The sequence below is a fragment of the Dendropsophus ebraccatus genome, chromosome 2 (genome assembly GCF_027789765.1).
Source record: "Dendropsophus ebraccatus isolate aDenEbr1 chromosome 2, aDenEbr1.pat, whole genome shotgun sequence".
Classification (NCBI taxonomy): domain Eukaryota; kingdom Metazoa; phylum Chordata; class Amphibia; order Anura; family Hylidae; genus Dendropsophus; species Dendropsophus ebraccatus.
The window spans coordinates 78,313,265-78,334,997 of NC_091455.1; the positions used below are offsets into that span (position 1 = coordinate 78,313,265).

Genomic DNA, 21,733 nt, shown 5'->3' on the forward strand with positions numbered 1-21,733 from the left:
AAATACTGTATTAAAGTGTGATGTCAGCACATAATGTAAATGGATACATAACATACATACATAGACTTATAAAAAGAGGGAACACTGAGCTCAGTATGTGCAGTAGGGACCTTGGAGGAGAATTATCTGACTGGATTACCTGTAACATCAGTCTTACTTAACGTGTCACTGTAATTATAACGTTCACAATTTAAATCAACAGTAGATGTGATATAAAGCAAATCTGATATATACATTCTTTTTTTTATTTTATCACACCGTAAAACAAAGCTGAACTTTGGTCCAGGTCCAGTTTCCTGAAGGCAGATTTTCTGACTTCTGTTGGTTCAAATAAACAGACTAAACACAGGAATTCAGTGGCACATTTCATGGGAAGCTGAGGTGATAAGTCTGGATCTTGGAACATTTGGGGTTTTACAATAACTCCAAAATTCAAGTTAATTGTATTTCTTTAAAGAACCAGATTAGAGGTATTCAGTCTCCAAATAATATGTCATTATAGAGTTTACCCCAGAAAATTAACAAACAATAAACTTCAATGGGGCCGAAATGGTGCCTGGACTAGACAAGCAATTTGTATGTCCTCCTCATACAAAAGAAACCTATGAAGCAAACTAGAAATAATAACATTGATATAGTATGCCAACATATTTTGTAACTCTGGACTGAGTTTTTAATCAGTTATTTTGGTTTCTGTTTCCAAAGTTAACCAACAAAACACAGTAATCACTGAACTCAAGGAGAACAGTGAAAAAAAAACTCCAATGAAGTACTCAATCAAGAGTCTCCACTGATGCCCCAAAAATGTAAATATGCAAAACAGGAGTCCGTGGTGTCTCGGTCCCTTTTTGTCAATGTCTAACTCAAGGTACGAGTATTGCGATCATGACAAGGGCTTGCCAAGGCAGGCTTCCATCTACAGACAGCCGTTTCGGGGTATTTGCCCCTCGTCAGTGTGGAGTAGGATTCTGGCCTTGGCAAGCCCTTGTCATGATCGCAATACTCGTACCTTGAGTTAGACATTGACAAAAAGGGGCCACCCTGGTATTTCCCTATTTATGTTCCAATACTCGCAAGCGAGTGGGACTTAAGGGGCTATTTATCAGGGTGGTGTGGTGCTCTCCCCATCATGGAGGCACCCCATGGCAACAGGCTAGAGATATCTGGCTATCCCTTGTTTTGAGACTCGCAACCGAGACTCCACGGAATCTTGTTTTGCATGTTTCCAAAGTTAGATTGAAGTATGCAAAAGTTTACTTTTTATATGTTATTGTAGTCCACTGGACTAGAATATGCCATCACCCCCTGAGGAAGCAGCACCATGAAAATCATGTTGGGGGCAATGCTAGTTGTCTGAATAATGACTTTGAATAGTGAATTGTCTGTTTTTCCCCATATTTTTTATATACTTGTGCTTTAGGGAGCTTAGAAAGTCCAAACAATCGAACACTCCTGCGATTATATGAGCAGTTCAACACTCTGAACTCCACCAGGGTAGTATTAGCAACACGCTCCAACTCTGCTAAGGAATATAATACACACTTACTTACTTAGGCTATGTTCCCACTACATACAGATGAGTGAAAACAATGGCTGTTGTACAACCACAGCCAGAATTAATGTTCATGTTTGACAACAAAGGCCAGGACATTAAACACCAGCCAATGTTAGTACGTAGTGGGAACATAGCCTTATGGTGCAAGCGGCTGCACTCACATTTGGATCTTTTTATGTTTTTTTAGTGTCATCCTAGTCAGTGTCTGTACTTAGAGAAGGAAAATGGCACTCCACATGTCGGTGGTGCTCCTGGAAGGAGAATCCAGAAATATGTAGAAAAGAATCCCAGGACTCACCAAGTAAATAGTTGCTTATCTGCAGCAAATTGCCAGCAGATAGCATGGACATGTTTTGGTCCAGTGGCCTTTATCAACTTAGCTAATAGAATGTGAACTAACTGTTATTTATGCACACAAAAAAAGCCAAAGTAGACATAAGTAAGTAAGTATTTATCTAAATAAACAATAGTAAATCATATAAACATCAGAAAACATGAGCTAACTCCCAAAATCCTGTGGGGGATATGGTCGTCTTTTCCACAAGGTTTGACCCCCACCACTGTGTCCTACCCTTACCCTTTATTTGCCATCTGTGCTCTGCCATTCTGTTGCCACATCATGCTTCTAGGTTTATTGCATATTGTATATAATGTATATGGTATGTATATATAATTTTGTCACTGATGTTACTGTTATGTTGTCAGATGCACGCTCTAAACAAGTAACTATCTACTTGATGAGTGTCGGGATTCTTTTCTACATAGCGTCTGTACATAGGCTCAAGGTTGAAATTCACTCTCCAAAACAGAAAAAAAAAGCATGTAGGACAAATACACTGCAACCTTTATTATGACATCCCAATTAAAGGACATGCATTTAAGTAGGTTCAACAAATACACATATAAAAAATATCAAAAGTGACCCTGCTGAGGACAGACAAAAAACAGAGAGTTGGGCTCTTAGCTAATGGGATATATCAGACAAATATAGAGCATATTTAAAGAGAAATATATGATGTTCGAATGCAGATTACAAAAATACCCCCAAAAGAGAAAGAAAGTCCAGGGATGGTTAATCAACTTGTCAGTAAGCCTCATAGATATCCAGGAGCCAACTAGAGGCAGAGAAATACAGATTTAGAACATCTATAAGAGTTACTAACTAGTGTACCATCCACCCCCAGACTAAGCTATATAGGCGATACTTGCCTATATAATGCAGCAGCAGCCAATCACTGGCCATAGTGCTATTATGCTGAATAACACCTTGGTCACTCATTTACTGCAGTGGTGACGGGTATACAGGCATGTCATCAATGTAGCCATGTAAACAACCAGGGACAAAGCGCTGGACACAGAAAGGATTAAATGGGTGAGTATAGGTTCTTTTTCTGTTTTATCACAATCCCAATCCCAAGATATAAATATATGTCACCTGTGCATTAAGTAGGGATTTTATTGTTAGGTACTTTTTCTGTCTCACATCTTAGAACACCAATAAATGTATTTATAGACACCTCTTCTAAGTCCATGATCTTGAGAATGATAAATTAGGTACAAAATTGGCATATGTGTGCTCCATATCCTCTGTGTTTATATTAGGCTGAAAGAAACAAAGTGAATAATGTCAGAAGATACAGTATATGAAATAGTATTCAATCAGATTAAATGCAACAATTTGGTCTATCTGCCATAGACATGGTCTGTACACCAATTCTTAGAAAGCTGCCAAATGAAAATGTGGTCGGATGATCGTTCTATGAAAATGCATTCTTGGAAAACTCCTTCAATTTTTGCTTTATTTCAAAATCAAGTACAAATGAAATCTCTTACATTGGCCACATTCATTAAAAGCCAGGTTTTTTCCACAATTCCTGCCATACTAGTACATGTAAATAATAGTGCACATTCCCTCTAGTTGCTCAGGTAGGATCACGACTATGCTTTAAGAATGTGAAATATCAGAATAATCCTAGAGACAAAGGGGATATTTATCAGGACCGGTGCCTCATATGCCAGCAGTACACAGGCACATTGGATATATGTGGGCACATCTCTTCATAAATCTTGGTGCCCCCATACACACCCTGTAGGTGTTAGCAATCCATAAATATATGCCCATGCAAATGGGGATGGTTACAGATGCACATCAGTAGTCCTGTCAGTAGAGGCTAGATGGAGGTCCGTGGCTACAGAGAGCACTACATTTCGATATTCTCATGGTGTCTACTCAAAAGCAATTAGGCCTTATAGTCTTGCCACAGGTCCCTTTAATTACTTGATGTCAGTTAGGCAGAGCTAGATTAAAGGGTATGCAGAAATAATAAAAGCACAGCTACTTTCTTACAAAAACAGCACCACCCCTGTCCCCAGGTTGTGTGTGGCATTGCAATTCACCTCTATTCACTTCAATAGAACTGAGTTGCAAAACCATACCCAAACTTCAGATAAGAGTCAACCCGTTTTTGGAAAAAAGTGACCATGTTTTTGTATGCCTGCATAACCCCAGGGAATTCCTGCATTATGATGTTACTGGACGTCATGCTTTCCCTGCCTCACCCCGCTGTCCCTAACGGCAATCAGGCAAAGGGAGGAGGCTGCCGCACATTGCTTCCACATTGGCTCCAAGGTAGCCATGGCAACTTAGTTACTAGCCTGATGTTACTAATGTGATATTATCTTACGCTGGATATACTGTTTAAGGTTATGTTCCCACACAGTATTTTTGCTCAGTATTTTTAAACCAAAACCAGGAGTGGAGTAAAAACGCAGAAAGGCTATGTTAACACACTGATGAAACTGAGTGGATGGCCGCCATTTAACAGCAAAAAATGGCCGTTGTTTCAAGACAAGCTGTGTTGTTTTAAAATAACGATAATTATTTGCCAATAAATGGGGGCCATCCACTCAATTTTTATCAGTGTGTGAACATAGCCTTTCTGTGTTTTTAATCCACTCATGGTTTTGGTGGAAAAATACTGAGCAAAAATACTGTGTGGGAACATAGTCTATGTCTTAATGGCTCTGGTCCCCTCTGCTGTTAAGCATGATTTTATTACTGCATCAATTCATTGCAGTAGTGCATAATTTTTGTGAACATGCTGCAGTACTGCAATGAAAATCTGTGTGTGAACATAGCTCTAATTTCACTGCAGACTTCTGCACAATCAGTGAAGTTACAACAGCTGCTGCAAACTGCACAGAAACGACGCTGAGGATTAAGGTAAGAGATTTACCTTCATTCTCAACTCCCTGTGCGCTATAAGGAGCTATCAGCTGGTTAACCTGCTAATAGTTTCACACACAAACACACTTACTCTCACTTCATTTCATAGGTTAACGTTTCTCCTGGGTGGAGCTTCACTGCAGTTGGGCCCTGTCTACTGTCTCCCTACTGGGGAAAGGTCCCAACTGTCAGGAAGCCCCGCCTGGATGACACTGTCCACTGATAAAATAAAGCGACTTAAGAGCAGAAAAAAGACACAGAGACGTTGTATACAGGTATATATCAAATGTGGAGCATCTAAACTTGTGGATGGTGAGGAGAACCGTACAAAGAACAAGGGGGGGGGGCAGTATCACTTTACCATCTGAACCACTATAATTGTGATTTAATAAATTATACATGAAATTATATTACAGTTATATCACTGTAGTTTGTGAACATTTGTTGGGAAACAAAAAGCTTTTATCGTGTACACAGTAGATATCCTGACCAAATTGCTATAACGAGAGTTTGTTGAGGAATAAGTATATAGGCTTAGGATAAATAAATTAGTCCTCCTCTTCCACTATCCTAAAATAAGAAATAAATCACTGTTTTGGGGATTCAGGATGGAAACAAGCACACACCTTTTGTTATAAAAATCCAGTACAATATTGTAGTAACAGGCCTTACTTCTGTGCACACAATAACCTACTGATTATCCTATTGACCATTAGTCCTTTTACCTGAGAATATGTTGCGTTAACGTCTACTTGCTTTTCCTGAATTCTCTTGTTTTTCTGCTTCCTAAATTAAAAAAAATTATATATATAAAAAAATATATAACTGAACATCCAATATACTGCCTAACGCTATTACAGATACAGATTACAAAAACTGTATGAGAAATGTAAGAAAATATTAATATTACTGCTATATTACTGTTTTACCTGCATCTTAATGGGGTCATAACATGCATAGGCATTTTATCAACCAGTGTTATATCAATACTTAAGAGTACTATAAATTCTAACATGAGGTGTTAGCTACAATTTGATCAAAGTGTATAAGCCCACACATTACTTTACAGTCCCTGATTCGTGTGAGCCCTTAACCAAAGTGGCGCAGTGCTGTGCAACCAACACCACAAAAACAGTGCCCCAGGAGGAAGTGACTAAGTGGTCAAGTAGCCTAGGTGCTGCCAAACCTAGACCCCATGGGCCCCACCACCCCACAGACATGGCAATGCACCAATAATAGCCGCCACATGACACCACACCAAATACACCCTATATAGGGACTGTACCTCTTTTGGCTGAAAGAACATGGTGAGCCATTCAATCTGCTTCTGTTTGCTGTGGTGCCATGCAGTGGTCCTAATTGCTGCAGTATGGTGTCTGTAGTGTAGTGGAGTAAAGGGGGCTAGCATTGGGGCTGCTGGATAACAGGGTTGCTCCCTCCTCGGGCACTGTTGCAGTGGCGGTGGTGGTCTCTGTGCGGCACTGCATCATTTAGAGTAGGGACCGTGAAGTGGTGTGTGGCATCATTAAAGTAACTTCTGGCTTCACTTCCCACCTGCTTTACGCCATGACTTTAATGCCACATCAACTTAAATAGGAATAGAAAAGAGCCTCCACTTTATTTTTTTTTAAAAGCCACATCTTTATATATAAACCGCTAACTTGAGGTAGTGTGAGGACAGAGAGAAGCAAGGTAATAAAATATTTAGGTAATATGACATATCCAAACTAGATAGAAGAGGTAAAAGTTGAATTAAATGGTCAAAATAAATTCCTCCATAAAATGTATTTGACATGAATCTTGGAGCAGGTACTTAGATTAGGAAAGGTATTCTGTTTGTGTCTAGTTTTCTGTTCCTATGACAGTGTTCTTTGGTTTCTGAATATTCCTATATTGCATTTTTAATGCTGAAGGTCACATAGCACATATCTGCTGAAGGCAATGTCTCTTATGCTTCATGACCACTGCTAATTCTCTATAATTGTTTCTTCAGACTAATGGTTTGTTAAATATTTTATGGAACAGGCAAGTATTTGTACATGCATCAAGAGGTTTATTTTGGAAAAAAGACGAAAAGAAACTCTGATAGCGGGCTAGACAAGGGCACCGAGACTGACAGGCTGTTTACTGATCAAGTTGACCGAAAGGAAACTGTTACAACTGAACTGAGCTCTTGAACTCTGTATTATAAATAAATAAAAAATATGTATTATTCTGAGACAACAGCTCCTTTTATTATATAAATATATATATCTTCATACTTAACTCCATTCAAAACTACTGTTAAGTAACCTTCTTCCACCCATGTAACATGCACAGGGGTCTAGAAGGCTGAGAAATTGTGAGATGTTTGTGGTTCCCCACACATTAAAGCTTTATCTATCTCCTTGACTACTAGTTAAAAAATATATCTATTTATGACCTTGCACAGCTGCTATTCTGTATTAGAAAATCACATCTAACGTCTAGTTAGTGTACACTTCTCAATAGGAATTATCTTACACTTGCAAGATATGAACTCCTGGAGGTCTCACCTCCATTATGGATTAAAATCTAATTACTGTATTTTCCGGCGTAAAAGGCGACTGGGCGTATAAGACGACCCCTGACTTTTAAGAAGATTGTCAGAGGTTCGCCTTATACACCAGAAAATGTTAATCCCTGCCTGACCGCAGCCCTGCTATGCTCTATACCCACAATCTGGCTTCCCGGAGAAGCGGGAAGGAGGGACTGAGGGGCAATGAAAGCCTAGGGCATAGACACTCTAGGCCACGTTAATATGACACAGGGCTGCAAGTTTAAAAGTTGTTTTTTAGGACAATAACTGCATCACCTGCCGAACAGACCCCAGGACAGATCTTGGATTAAAAGCAGCTATCCAAAGGTACAAGCAGTTTGGGGGGGGGGGGCAGATTGTGGGTACAGAGTCGCTTTAAAGCGTAACTGTCATTTCAGGGTCATTTTTCTGAAAACAATAAATATCAACAGTACAAGCTATTTTAAGAAACTCAGTAATAGGTTTTATGTACTAAAAGAGTTTCCTTCTGTACTGAAAAAGCAATCTCCCAGCCTCCCCCCTCACATCAAATGAAGCAGGATTTCTGTCTCCATTATGTGGCTATGGAGAGGCGAGGGGCTGTTAGGAGTGACTGAGCACGGAGGATTTCTGCACAGCACAACACCCTGCAATCTTCTCAGTAAGTTCATAGATAAGCACTGACCTTTCTGACCCCAGAATCCAGCGTTTTAGGTGCCCAGAGAGTCTACAAACAGCTGACCTTCATGTCACCTCTTCCTCCTCCCTCATCTCCCTCAGCCCCTCCCCCCTTCATAGGCTTACAATGGAGAGAGCAGAGCCCGTCTTCACTGGCTTCTCTGTAATGAAGACGTGTTTGCCTGATAATGCACAGATAAGAAGTCAGGGGGGAGGCTGGGAGATTGCTTCTTGAGTACAGGAGGAGGCTTTTTTGGCTGATGAAACCTATTACAGAGTTTCTTAAAATCGCTTATACTACTGATTTCTGCAATAAAAAAAAACATAACAGTTACGCTTTAAGTCTGGCACATTTTTTCTAGAACTAAGTAATTCGATACCAGAAAGGAGTAAAGTAGTAAAGGAGAAAGTAGTAAGGGAGAAAGTATGTGAGCATTACTGGCAACCAGCCCAGCTCTGGTTCTGCCCCTGAAACAGAGAGAATGTAAATTAATTGAGCACCGTGGAGATGGCTCAATGTCTTCATAACAGCGGTTATGGAGCAGGAAATCTACAAAAGGCAATAAAGACACCTCTCACCACTCCAAAAGGTTAATGTAAATAAAAAAATGGAGGTTTATAAATATCTTATAAAAAGACAGGCACACTGTAAATATAAGCTATCCAAATTAGCATACACTTTGTTAGGTCTAAGAATAGTTTAATATACTGTGTACTAAGGTATCATTTTAGCTTCCCAGCACAGTTAGAGTTAAAATGTTACCTTTAATATAAGGTTATAGGAATTACAACTATTCTTAGACAATGACCCCCCCCCCCCTCCAGTTGACTGGCACTAATGTAATTGGACAAACTAACACAATCATTTTAATTGCCATTTGTGGAACGTAATTACAAATCCTTTGCAGTCGATGACTGCTTGAAGTCTGGAACTTTAGGGAAATTACCAGAAGCTTAGTTTGTTTCCCTAGTGATATCTGTCAGGCTTTTACTGCAGTCATCTTCAGTTCCTGCCCGTTCTTGAGGCATTTTAAGCTCAGCTTTGGCTCCAGCAAGTGAAATGCATCCTCGATTGGACTAAGATCAGGTAAATAAATTGGCTTTAGCAGATCCTTCCACTTATGCTGCTTTCCCAGTATGCTTTGGGTTATTGTTCCTCTGCACTGTTAAATGTTGTCCTACATGTTATGAAGCACTTGCTTGAAGTTGAAAAGATAATGTAGCATAAAAAAAAAACGCACAATTCATCCTGCTGTTTTTGTCAGCAGTCACATCATCGATAAAAACAAGGGAACTAGTTCCACTGACATACATATCCATAATGATCATTTCAATGTGATCGACAGATGAGGCAGTATGTGGAAATCATAACCAGTAACTTTTCTACACCACATTTTTTCCTCTCATCGTTCTGGTACAAGATGAACTTTGTCCTATCAATCAAGATATTCCTAAATTGTGTATGATTTAGATGCTATTTTACATAGATGAAAAGTAGCTGGAAGAAATCATCATGGCGGATGGAGAGGAAAAGGGATAGTGACTCCTCAGATCAAAGAAGACGTCACCTGTGAGTCACTGTATGACGGTTTTCTTATTTTGTAGAACATTATTTAGTAGGGGTGCCCCGAGGAAATTTTTATTTCCAAGGTGTGCCCCGAGGTGGAAAAGGTTGGGAAGCACTGATTTAAACATAGAAAACTGCTTGCAATCACTGACCCTCCAGTAAGCTGAGCTAGACATTTTGCCTCAACTTTAGGCTTCCTTGCAGTACTGTTTATGACAAGGAAGAGTATTCTGACAAATTTGGTCAGCTTTTCTACAATACTGTTCACACTAAGCAGAAGCACATTGCTATGGCTGAAATTGTTAACAAATGAAAACATCAAAAGTGCAACAGCTCACCACTATTGGCAAAACATGGACTCAATACAGATATGAAAATCGCTAAAAGCAGACCCCCCAACTGCCAGTGGCATAGCTACAGTAGAGACAGAGCAGGCAGCTGCTGTGGGGCCCATGCTACAGGGGGGCACAGGGAAACCCCTTATGTACTGCAGTGTGTAAGTGACCCAAAGTTCATTTAAATGCTGCAACACAAAAAAAGGGTTAAAAAAAGAAGATAAGGAGATCCCTGCTTTACTGTTCTGATAACCCCTGACCTCTTTTCTTCGGCTGCAAGCTTCAAGGTCAGGGGTTATCAGTGCAGTGAAGCAGAGACCTCCTTGTCTTCTGTTTTTAAACATTTTTGTATTGTAGCATGTAAGAGAACATTGGGTGACTTCGGGTGCCTTTACACAGACAGATATATCTGACAGATTTCTTAAGCCAAAGCCAGTAATGCATTTGAAAAGAGGAGAAATCTCAGTCTTTCCTTTATGAACCATTCTCTGTTTAAAGTCTGTTCCTGGCTTTGGCTTCGAAGATCCATCAGATAAATCTCTCTCTATAAAGGCACCCTTAGACACTGCAGTGCATAAGGGGTTAAGCAGAAGGTAGTCTGCACCTGTGGCTCCTAATGGGCCCTTATAAATAAATACATTAAAAATAATGAGGCTCATGGCACACTATTTTCAGTGTGAACCATCCCACCACGATAAGGTGGCCTCATGCCTGGGATGGACTGTGTTTCAGATAGGGGAGTGGCTGTCTCTACTTGGTTGTGCACTCCACCCATCCCACCCAGGTGGTAATTATTTTTGCCAGTATTAATTGGATCCTGTATGCCCAGAGCATAGGCTTATTATATGCCATGGAGAGGCTAAAGTACAGTGCAGGGTCCATCCCGGGCATGAGGCCACCTTATTGTGGTGGGATGGTTCACACTGTTTGAACAAGGTAACCAAGAGTCTCATTATTTTGATGGATTTTTTTTTTAGCAGTCTAAAGGGCTGATTTTTGCAATTTTCACATCTGTACTGAGTCTGTGTCTTGCCATTAGCTGTTGCTGTTGCAGTTTTTTGTGTTTTTGTAAGGAAGAGTATTCTGCCACAAGGGATATTGAACAGTCTAAAATGATAACAACCTAACACACAATACAGTGCAAATGGTTTATAGCAACACAAGCAGACATGAAGTGGTATATGGTTAAGAGAGCGACTATGTTTAAGCAGAAGTATCATATTCCTTTCATATTCCTTTAAAAAGAAGAAATGCCAAGAATGAACCAACCAGAACATCGGATGGGGTATAGAAATGACAAATTTAATTTAATACATGTTGAGAATAACCCCACTCTCTCTCTCCTTGAATAATACGCACTAGTTTTATTTACTATTTCTTCACAACTATATTGTGTATATGCTACACACCTTGTGATGGGATTATTTTTTCCTCTTACTTGTTTTGTCATTTTCACGACTCTGTCTACTAAGTCACATAATAATACAGCTTATCATGTTCTGTAGCATTCCTGCTTTAGTCCAGTGTTTTCCTATACCTTATTCATTTTTGCTATCCCTAATCTATTCCAGTAGAATCTTACTCATAGAGCATCCCTGCTTTACTCACAGGGCTTGTATTACATAATTCATGGGATCCCTGCACTCAGTGACCAATTGTGACCCAGCTTCATCTGGTATTACTTCTTGCTACACATATTCTCTTTGATGCTGACTGCTTGCCTGGACTTATCATCCAGATTCTTGAAATTGTACTTTGCTGGCCAATTGCTGCCAACAAAGGTGGCGACTCACTTCAGATGGCCATATGTCTCCCCATATATTATGCCATCAGACTGGGCATACCGTCTTGGGCTAGCACTAGCCGATCCAGGTCCCTTCAGGGACTACTGTAATTATACTCTCCTTGTTGATGCTTGCTAGCCAAGATTCATTCTTTCCTATAATTAATCTCCTTCAAGCATAATAGAGAAACTTGGCCATCTTTCACATTGACACAAAACCAACATAGTATATGACTTCGGCATCTAATCTAAATATTGTTTGCCGTTAAGAAATATGTAAACGTTAAGAACAGGATAATCATATATAAGGCCAATGTTAAGACTTTAGAGGTTGAAAACACTAATTAAAATAAAATCTAAATATTAAAATTAATATTAAAAGATGTAAGGTTTCATAAACTAATGCTATACTTATGTAACATGATATCATTTACTTCTTTCTTTTTATTTTGTTATTCTAAGACAAAATGTATTTTACATATCATACTCCAAGAGTTTCCGCTGACAGTGAACAGTCGTAGCACTCACCTTACAAGACACAAAGCTGCTATGGTGAAGAGTACAACAATAACAAGTGAGGACGCCCCGCATAACAAAGTCAACGTGCCTAATGAAGCGACACCTGAAGAAATAAATCACATAGAATGCTGAAAAACAGTAGAACAAGAAAGTGAAGACTAGAAATGAGTAGCAAAACTTATAAAGGGGACTTTTTAGCAATTGGTAATCTCTCCGACTTTAAAGGTGTTGTCTGATATTTGAAGCAAAGCAATTATCTTGTTTTCCAGAAACAAAGGTACTCTTTTCTTTTGGTTTTGCCCAACCCTATTGAAGTAAACGTAGCTGAGCCACATGGTCATACACAGTGTCAGGCAACTTAAAGGCGCTGGAACGGGGGAGGGTAAGTGACCTCCGGCTTCAATTTCCACCCCCTCCCCGGCGGTCCTCAAAAATACCCCCCGGCCCGGAGTACCCCTTTAATTTCCTCTTGAATTGATGCAGTGTACAATACAAATAGCTAGCTAGCTTATGCCAAAAAATCAGTGCAGTTATACTTTAAAGACAATTTTTGTGGTGAATGGGGCTCAAACTTTCTCTACTATATTTGGACTGTTGCACAGACTGCTTTTTGATAGCTGAGCACCACCATATTACATGTGGTTTACACTGCTGAGGAGTGTAGCCCTGGAGTTGGATTTCTGTGGACAAGCAGTTATATTTTAAACTCACGTTTGATAGTTGCCTATTGGGCTAAGAATAATTATGGTCAAAAATTATTAAAGTGTTGATGGAAAAAAAAAAGACTATATACCAGTGATCATTATTCGGAAATATACAATCTCACTACACTTTTTTTTTTATTAATATTTACAGTCCAGTAAATACAAGAACATTTCAATCTGATCAGCAACCAAGATTCATTCATTTCTTTACTAATAGTGAAACAAACCAAGCCTATGTTATTTTGTGTAATTGCCAGTGTATGTTGAAAAGCAATATGTAAAGTTAAATCGAAAATGTGAAAAGAATGAAAATAAGAGACATTTCATGTAATGGGTCTTTGAATTATTGAAGTGCAATGGAATGGGTCCATGGATAAGACAAGACAAAATATCTACATTTATTAATTTTTTACTTTGTGTAGATGTAGCTTTTGTGCCCATAATTATTTTATTTAAAATACTAGTATAATCTTTGTAATAAAGGGCCTATTTAAAGTGCTGTCGTTATAACTTTTAAAATCTAAATCAACAGTAGATGTGATATAAAGCAAGTTTGCAATTTACATTAATTTTTTTTTTTAGTTATCATGGAAAACCCTGCACTTCCTGTTTTCTGAAACAGAAAACAGGAAGTCTTGTGTATCCCAGGCCATCTGAGCTCTCACAGAGAGAAGGCAGTCATGTGATTGATGGACACATTGAGCTGTGACTCTGTACTGGCCAGAATTCCTGTGGAGACTGGACCTAGATTTCTGGTGAGTTCAGCTTTGTCTTACAGCATGATAACAACAAAGAATAATGAATGTATGTATATGGCAAACTTGCTTTATTTCACATCTAGTGTTGATATAGATTTTGAAAGTTATAACCACAGTGACACTTACACAGGGGCGGATTAACTTTACCATAGGCCCCGGGCTGTTCACCAAGCCTGGGCCCCCCCAACCCACTGTAACTATGGTAACACTAGCCTTGCATTCATAGTACAGTATAGATAATGTCATGATGTCCTGATTTGTGCAAAATTGCCATAAAAAAAACTGTGATTTTTTGCATATCATGGCGGAAGTGTAACCAGGAGACAGTACACCACTGAAAGTATAAGTCTTTTTGGGTGGTCATGGGCCCCCCAGGAGCTCAGGGCCCCGGGCTTCCACCCGAAACGCCCCTATTATAATCCACTACTGCACTTACAGCACCAAGGCCCAGGTGCAACCATCACCTTTGCACCCTCTATAGCTCTACCCAAGCAATACAATGTGATGTGTATAAAATGATAAACTTTTTCACAGAATAATAGGACACGGTAGGTTTTACTTTTAATCAAAATTCTAGCATTTCTCAAATGTCTAACCTTTCTCAGAGGTCTAACTTTCTTTACAAAGCCTGATTAAGCAATTCTCACTAGTAACATATATTATACATATGGTATGTGAAAATAATCTGTCATTATTTCCACTAAATCTCATAAACGAGAAACTCGTAATTCCGTACGAGAAATGGAAAATAAAGCTGTAATCAAAAACACCATTATGTGACAGTAAGAAATTAGCAAACTGTGAAAGACATTTTATATCCTCCATTCTTCCCTTTATTGTTTGTTGCACTTTATTATACTGTTTTTTATGTATTATCTATGAAGCACATTCAGAAAAAAAAAAATGAAAAAGTTGAAATCTGAGCATAAATCACGAGCTAAGTGATTCTATGAGAAGAGATTTTTCGATTTGTTAAGCTACAATCTTTAGAAAATGAAAATGTAAAAAATATACACTAAAACATAATAAGATGAATATACAGCAATGCATGTGACATACAGACAGCTAGAAATAAGGTTTTCGTTCATTTTGTAATTTGTTTTCCATTTACATCTCTTTTTACAATGATTTTACAATGGTTTGCTTTATTAACTCCTTCCTGTGCTGCACCACAGGCAAAAGTGCTATCCCTGGCTATTTAAAGTGACTATGTACCCACAATCTGACCCCCTTAAACAGCTTGTACTGTCAGATAGCTGCTTTTAATCTAAGATTTGTCCCCGGGTCTGTTCGGAAGTTCATGCAGTTATTGTCCTAAAAAACAACTTTTAAACTTGCAGCCCTGTGTCAAATTGGTGTGGCCTAGAGTGTGTGCCTAGGGATTAAAGAAATCCATTTTAATAATACCGTATTTGTTAGCAATCTCAGCAGCCGTGAGTAGTAGACCATCTTTACACATATCTGCTATTGACTTATTTCCCGCATTTGGTCCAAAAAGAAAGGTCCAAGTCAGGAAGGAAGTGTGACGATTGGGTTAATGTCATTTCTGATAGTCAAAACGGGTAAATTTTGTATACATGGATAAGTCTGCGCCAGTCACCTAGCGCGGCTTTAATGGTTAGGCTAAACTGAGGGGATATCGGAAAATCTAGAACAGTTTTCCATAATAGTGTAGACAGATGGAGGCCTCCACAGAGTTTTTGTTCAATCTGCAGCCAATTTTTTTCATAGTCCATTGTATTCCACTGTCTTATCTCGTCCATAATTGTGACAAAATTGTAATGGAAAATATTAGTCCCCCTTTTGCAATTGGTAAAAATAATAATTTAGCTGCTACTCTAGGGTGTCTATGTCTCCATATGTATTTTAGCAATATTCTTTGTAAGGATCTCAGATAAGAGAGTGGAACAGAAATAGGTATATTTCGAAACATATATAAAAATTTTGGCAGAACCATCAATTTCATAGCAGCTATGCTGTCTAGCCAGGAAATTTTGTGTTGCATATAGTCCTTAAGTTCCAAAGAGGCGAGTAAAGGAAGGTAATTATGCGCGAATAGGTGAGAAGGTGGGTATGTTAAAATAATCCCCATATAAGGGAGGCCTTCAGTCGCCCAAGGTAAAAGCAAATTGTGACTTTAGCGTTTCCACTAGTTGCTGTGGGAAACCCAAATCTAGTATTTGTGATTTTGTGGCGTTTACTTTGTAATAAGAGAGCGAACTGAAAAGTGAAGTTTGTTTACAACTGCCGGTAAAGACTGTAATGGATTTGTTATTGCTATGATCACATCGTCAGCAAAGAGACCTATACGGTGGTCCACCTGTCTTGTCCAATTTAAAGTTAAATGAAAAGCTGGTGACATATGACCTGAAGTGAAGATTCGCACCGAGGAAGTAAAGTATGGCAACATCAAGGACTGTAGAGCAGGGCCTTCAATTCCAAATTTTTGCATTACCGCTTCTAGGAATAGCCAATGTACGCGGTTGAATGCCTTCTCCGCATCCAAAGAAAGGAACAAAGAAGGCATTCGACGGCGGTCCATCCAGTCCAGAATGTTAACAAACCTCCTTGTGCCATCTGACGAGAGTCTGCCTTTAGTAAAAACCAACCTTGTCTTGGTGGACCAAGTGTGGTAGGATCAAGGCCAATCTTTTAGCTAAAAGGGAAGAATAAATTGTTAAATCGGTATTAAGGAGCGAATTAGGCCGGAAGTTACCCAGCCTATCTGGCTGTATATAGGTCACTCTTAAATGGTTTGCACCAAAGTCACTCCTTAAGGGAATAAAAATAATAATAATTTTTATTTATATAGCGCCAACAGATTCCGCAGCACTTTACAATGTACCAAAGCTCTCCTAAAGGGACAGTATCAAAGTCGCTCATAAAGGGAGGGGATCAAGGGTTAAAGTTTCTCTTAAAGGGAAGTCATTGTTAAAGGGACGCTCTTTTCAAGTACTATGTATTTCCGTGGAAATGCAAATCTAGTTTCCCTTTGAAATCAACTAAGCCCAGCAAGTGTCAGAGGTTTGTAATTTACTTCTATTAAAAATAATCTCAAGTCATCTAGTACTTAGTTGCTGTATGTCCTGCAGGAAGTGGTATTCTTTCCAGTCTGGAGAGCAGAAGAGGTTTTCTATGGGGATTTGCTACTGCTCTGGACAGTTCCTGACATGGACAGAGGTGGCAGCAGAGAGTACTGTGTGAGACTGGAAAGAATTTACCATATATAGCAGCTGATAAATACTGTAAAAGTTGAGATTTTTTAATAGACGTAAAATACAAATCACAACCGACCAGGAAAACGAGTAGATAGAAGTCCCCGCACCACATGTTCACACCCGTCTCTATCATTTCCCCACCTGGTTGGCCCCCTAGGCTTACATTATGAGGCTATCCAGGAGCTAAGCCCACATACTTTTGGCCACATGGTGTTCTATCACTAAAATGGCAGCAAACAACTAAAATCTATTTCCGGTCCAGCACAGTCTTTACTGGACAGAAATCTCAGGGAGTAGTTTTTTGTCAACGCTTAAAACCAATTTTGTGCTCATGAAAGGATATCTAAGCGGATATAGCAGTATATAAAAATTCCGTACTTAGATTCATTGAATACTATAACCAATGATATACCCATGTATAAAATATCCATAAAAAGATCTATATCTACATCAAGGCTTTTTTCACAAATCATGGACCCATCTTGGACTACAACCAGCTTGTCATTTGCAACCAAGGGAAAAATATGTAAGTGCTTATCCATGATCAAGGATAAGCACCGTTTATGCAGTATACTTGTAGATTTATTAATATGATGTGCAGGACTTTGACAAAACGTAGACTAGTGACGCAAAGCTAAACTAAAATAAACTGAAAACACCACCAATTTATCACTGTAGAACTGCAAAAGAAATTCAATATACAAAGCGGTAAATGGTTTCACAAGACGGGAAATATTTTATTGTGTTATTAGTTACATGAGTGTGGCACAATGGATAATTCTTCTGGATGATCTAAAGATTTCAACATATATATTTTTCATTCAGCTATGTAAAGCCAGAGATGACTTTGTTACTTAATAGGTTCCGATGGAAAAAGATGGCTTGAATTCTGATACTATAAAACAGAGATTATTAAAGTTCATTCATAAAATGTGATGATTCATATTCTCAAGACTCAGGCACAAAACGTGCCTCGGAAAATGGAAAAGACTAAGATGAAGCGTGTTTCTATCCTTTTTTAACCCACTCTTAAAACTTCTATTAAGCGATCTGGTTAAGAACTGTGCAACTGAATATCCCTATGTTTTTTTGTTTTTTTTTTAAATAAGCAGCAAAAGGCTTCCACTTGTATATTATAATAATGGATTTTGAATAAAAAGATCTTTTGGACATGGTCTAAGGGGTAACCAGGTAGACTTAAAGGAGTTAATAAAAGTAATTAAGGGAAGTGGTAAGTAGTGTTATATTATCTATCAGTACAAAATGGAATGAAAAAGACTTCCCATCTACCTCTGAATTAAAATTTCTAAATAAGTTACATAATTATGTTTGCAATAAACTGTGTAAAATTAAAACTAGTGTAAACTACTCACAGCAACCAATTGCGGGTCAAGTTTACCCTTTTTTTTCTGTTGTCACAGGCTCCACATGTTGTTTGCAATAGTCTGTCATTGTATTATCTTTTAAGTTTGTTTTTTTTAAGCCTAAAGGGAATCTGACACTAGCTTTAGGGTCCTATTCCACGGGCCGAGCAACGATGTAAACGAGCGCCGAGCTGCTAGATCGGCGCTCGTTTACTGGGCCTATTCATCGGCTGATCGTTCTCTCTATTCCACTGAGCGAAAATCGGCTGAATCGGGCCGAATGGGGACGATTATCGCTCCTGTGGAATAGGGCCCTTATGCAGCCTTAAATGAGAGCAGTATAAAAGAGTGACAAAAATGCTGAACAGATTAGTGTATTACTTACATCAGACTATCTAAGGGTCCTAATATGCAGGAGAATAGGATTCTTGCCACACACCTCCCCTGCCCTCCAGCTGCTGATTGACTATTGACTATCTACACACAGCATAGATAAGTAACTGCCAATTAGCATCTGGTGGGTGGAGTTTTCTAATTCTCATTAATATCCAGGGCTACTGGGCTCATGCACATAATGGAGAGGAATACTTATTGTCCATGTTATTAAAGAGGATATCTCAGAATCAGCTGCACAGAATAATGTAAGTGATACATCATTTTGTTCCGCTTCTTTGTCACTATTTTATGCTACCCTTAGATAGTCTCTTTAGCAATATCCAATAAAATTTCAATTTTTCCTATATGTCTCTTAGTTGTTTGGTTTAGTTTAATTTAGTTTAAAGCTGAGCGAAGATTGATTGCTATAGAGAGTCTAGAGTCAGTTTCCATTTTACACAGTTGGATAAATCTGGGCTACCATTTTTTATAGTATTATATAACTGTAAAATTAGGACCATATTAATAGAAAAAAGTGCAATTTTTTTCAACTACTTTTATAGTCGGTTTAAATTTTATGTTTCCTTTTTTAAGTTTGTTACTTTTCATTGAGTGCATCCCTTTGTTTAACATTTTAGGACTGTCAAAATAAAACCATTTGCATTGACGGCCAATTTCTTATAGACTTCAATAGAGCATATTTGACCACATTTTTTTAAGTCAATTTTACGTCTATATTTTGATATTATTTTACTATGTGTAAACATAGCCTTATATTTGTGTTCTAAATAGTTTTTAAACACATAGGGGGGAGATTTATCAAACATGGTGTAAAGTGAAACTGGCTCAGTTGCACGTAGCAACCAATCAGACTCCACCGTTCATTCCTCACATACTCTTGGAAAATGAAAGGTGTAATCTGATTGGTTGCTAGGGGCAACTGAGCCAGTTTCACTTTACTCCATGTTTGATAAATCTCCCCCATACTGTGCTGCGATAGGACATTTCTGTGAGTGGGTTATTCCCATGAATCACCACACTACAACAGTGGACCTATGGGTGCTTGCTGTCTTACATGTCATGGTCAACCGCAATACTTAAAGGGGTATTCCCCACAAGAGCTAAAAAAATGAAATGCTCCCAAACCTAGCTTGTCTTATTCTCCAAGTCTCCTTGAGTATTTTGAAGGACTATAAAGAAAAAGCATATGCACAAAAAGGTAGCACATCAAGAAAAAAATCTTTATTTAAATAGCTTTACAGTACACAAACTATATACTAAACAGGAGCAGTTAACCTAGGGACACAAGCCCTAAATGCCACTCAACATTAAAAACACTAAAATGTCATCCTTGGTCCAGCTGGTGTCCCAGTCTGGACTCAACACCCTACCTGACCCCGGACTCAGCACATGAGTCTTATTTATACATGATACATTAATACATGTATTAATTAGACGGGAGGGTATATGCGCTGAATAGAAGCTTGTTCATACCGTATTATGAATACGATTGTATGGACAACATCTTTTGGTGGTCCAGAAAGACCACATTACATAGCTATTTCAGTATAATTAACGGGCGCCATTTTCTTGGAGCTAAGGGATCTTATCCACCTAAAATATATTATTTAGTATGCCATTCTATGCAATTCTGTATCTAATGCAATTCAGTGTACAGTTCAGTGTCACAGCCATTGTATAACAACTCTATAGCAAGCTCTGTATGATTATTATACACGGCGACCATGTTTCTGTGCCTTATGTCTTGGATACATTCGGAAGCTACTTCTCCATAACTCTATAATGTGAACTTTGCCCTATAGCTAGCAGGCTTGTGAGTCAGAATTCAGGTTGTCAGCGATTGTCCACCCCATCTATTCCCTTTATATAGCGGGCGCCATCTTCTTGTAGACTCTTATCTTTGGTCTCTAGTGTTTGAGACTCTGGAGCATGTGCCCTATACACAAGATAGCGCCGGTGTTTGGTCCAACACACAGTGTTCCCCTGCACATGGTATGTAATTATATTTTGATTGTTTCTGGGAGTTGTCTTTGTAATTGGGGCTCTCGTATATAACCACGTGGGTGTTTTTGCTGCTCCCACCTGACCAATCCTTTTAACTACTGGACCGCACATGGTGATATTGTTTTCAGTACACTTTTCATTTTCATTATTAGTCACTGCATTACCCATTATTTTTGTAATAGTTTGGGGTATTTTTTTTCTTGCATTGTACTCATGTACTGAGTCCGGGGTAAGGTAGGGTGCTGAGTAGAGTTGAGCAAACCTCGAGCATTAGATTAGCGGCGGATGAGCGAACTTTCGGCATTAGATTAGCGGCGGCTGCTGAACTAGGATAAAGTGCTAAGGCTATGTGGAAATCATGGATATGGTCATTGGCTGTATCCATGTTTTCCAGACAACCTTAGAGCTTTATCCAAGTTCAGCAGCCCCCGCTAATCAAATACCGAACATTCGGGTTCGGATCGACTCAAACCCAGTTCGCTCATCTTTAGTGTTGAGTCCAGGCTGGGACGCCAGCTGGACCAAGGATGACATTTTAGTATTTTTAATGTTGAGTGGCATTTAGGGCTTGTCTCCCTAGGTTTACTGCTCCTGTTTTGTATATATTTTGTGTACTGTTAGGCTATTTAAATAAAGATTTTTTTTCTTGATGTGCTACCTTTTTGTGCAAATGCTTTTTCTTCATAGTCCTTCTGTGTTTCTTATATGCATTGGTTTAGCACTCAAGTTATAGGGTGGTGCCCACTATACTCTCTGGTTTGGCATCCCTGAGTATTTTGAGCCATCTCCTGTCTTTCTAGCTGCTGGCATTCTTGGGTTACAAGTTTTTCTGAAGGCACTCTATATCCAAGATGGCGCCAGCCAGGAAACTCAATTTCCCATCATGCAGTGCTTCCCCCTGATTCATCTGTTTGTATCTGCTCCCTTAGCTTTCTTTCCTGCCTACTACTGGTCATCATTACATTGCACATGAAACAGTGATCAAGGGGGCCCACACAGTGATCAATTATCCTCAGAGTCACACACAGTTTGGGAGACAGTGGAGTGCTTTAAAAGAGATGGGGCAGGGAGAGGTTCTTTAAGCATAGAG

The 21,733-nt window shown here is 38.9% G+C and overlaps 1 protein-coding gene across 4 annotated transcripts in view; it reads right to left on the reverse strand.

Moving 5' to 3' along the window:
• The window catches only part of CD226 (CD226 molecule), a 45,733-nt gene that overhangs the window by 9,490 nt on the left and 14,510 nt on the right, over positions 1–21,733 (reverse strand). Inside the window, exons 4-6 of one of the 4 annotated variants that reach the window (XR_011361868.1) lie at positions 12,209–12,302; positions 5,507–5,567; positions 2,991–3,158 (exon numbers count right to left, since the gene is read on the reverse strand). Coding sequence is in view for 3 of the 4 variants with exons in the window: in XM_069960120.1 (XP_069816221.1) it covers positions 3,078–3,158; positions 5,507–5,567; positions 12,209–12,302 (236 nt within the window). In the remaining variant the exon portion in view is untranslated. Of the gene's footprint in view, positions 1–1,018; positions 3,159–5,506; positions 5,568–12,208; positions 12,328–16,270; positions 16,318–21,733 lie in introns of those variants that run through there. The other 3 variants (XM_069960120.1, XM_069960121.1, XM_069960122.1) reach the window with 3 other exon arrangements.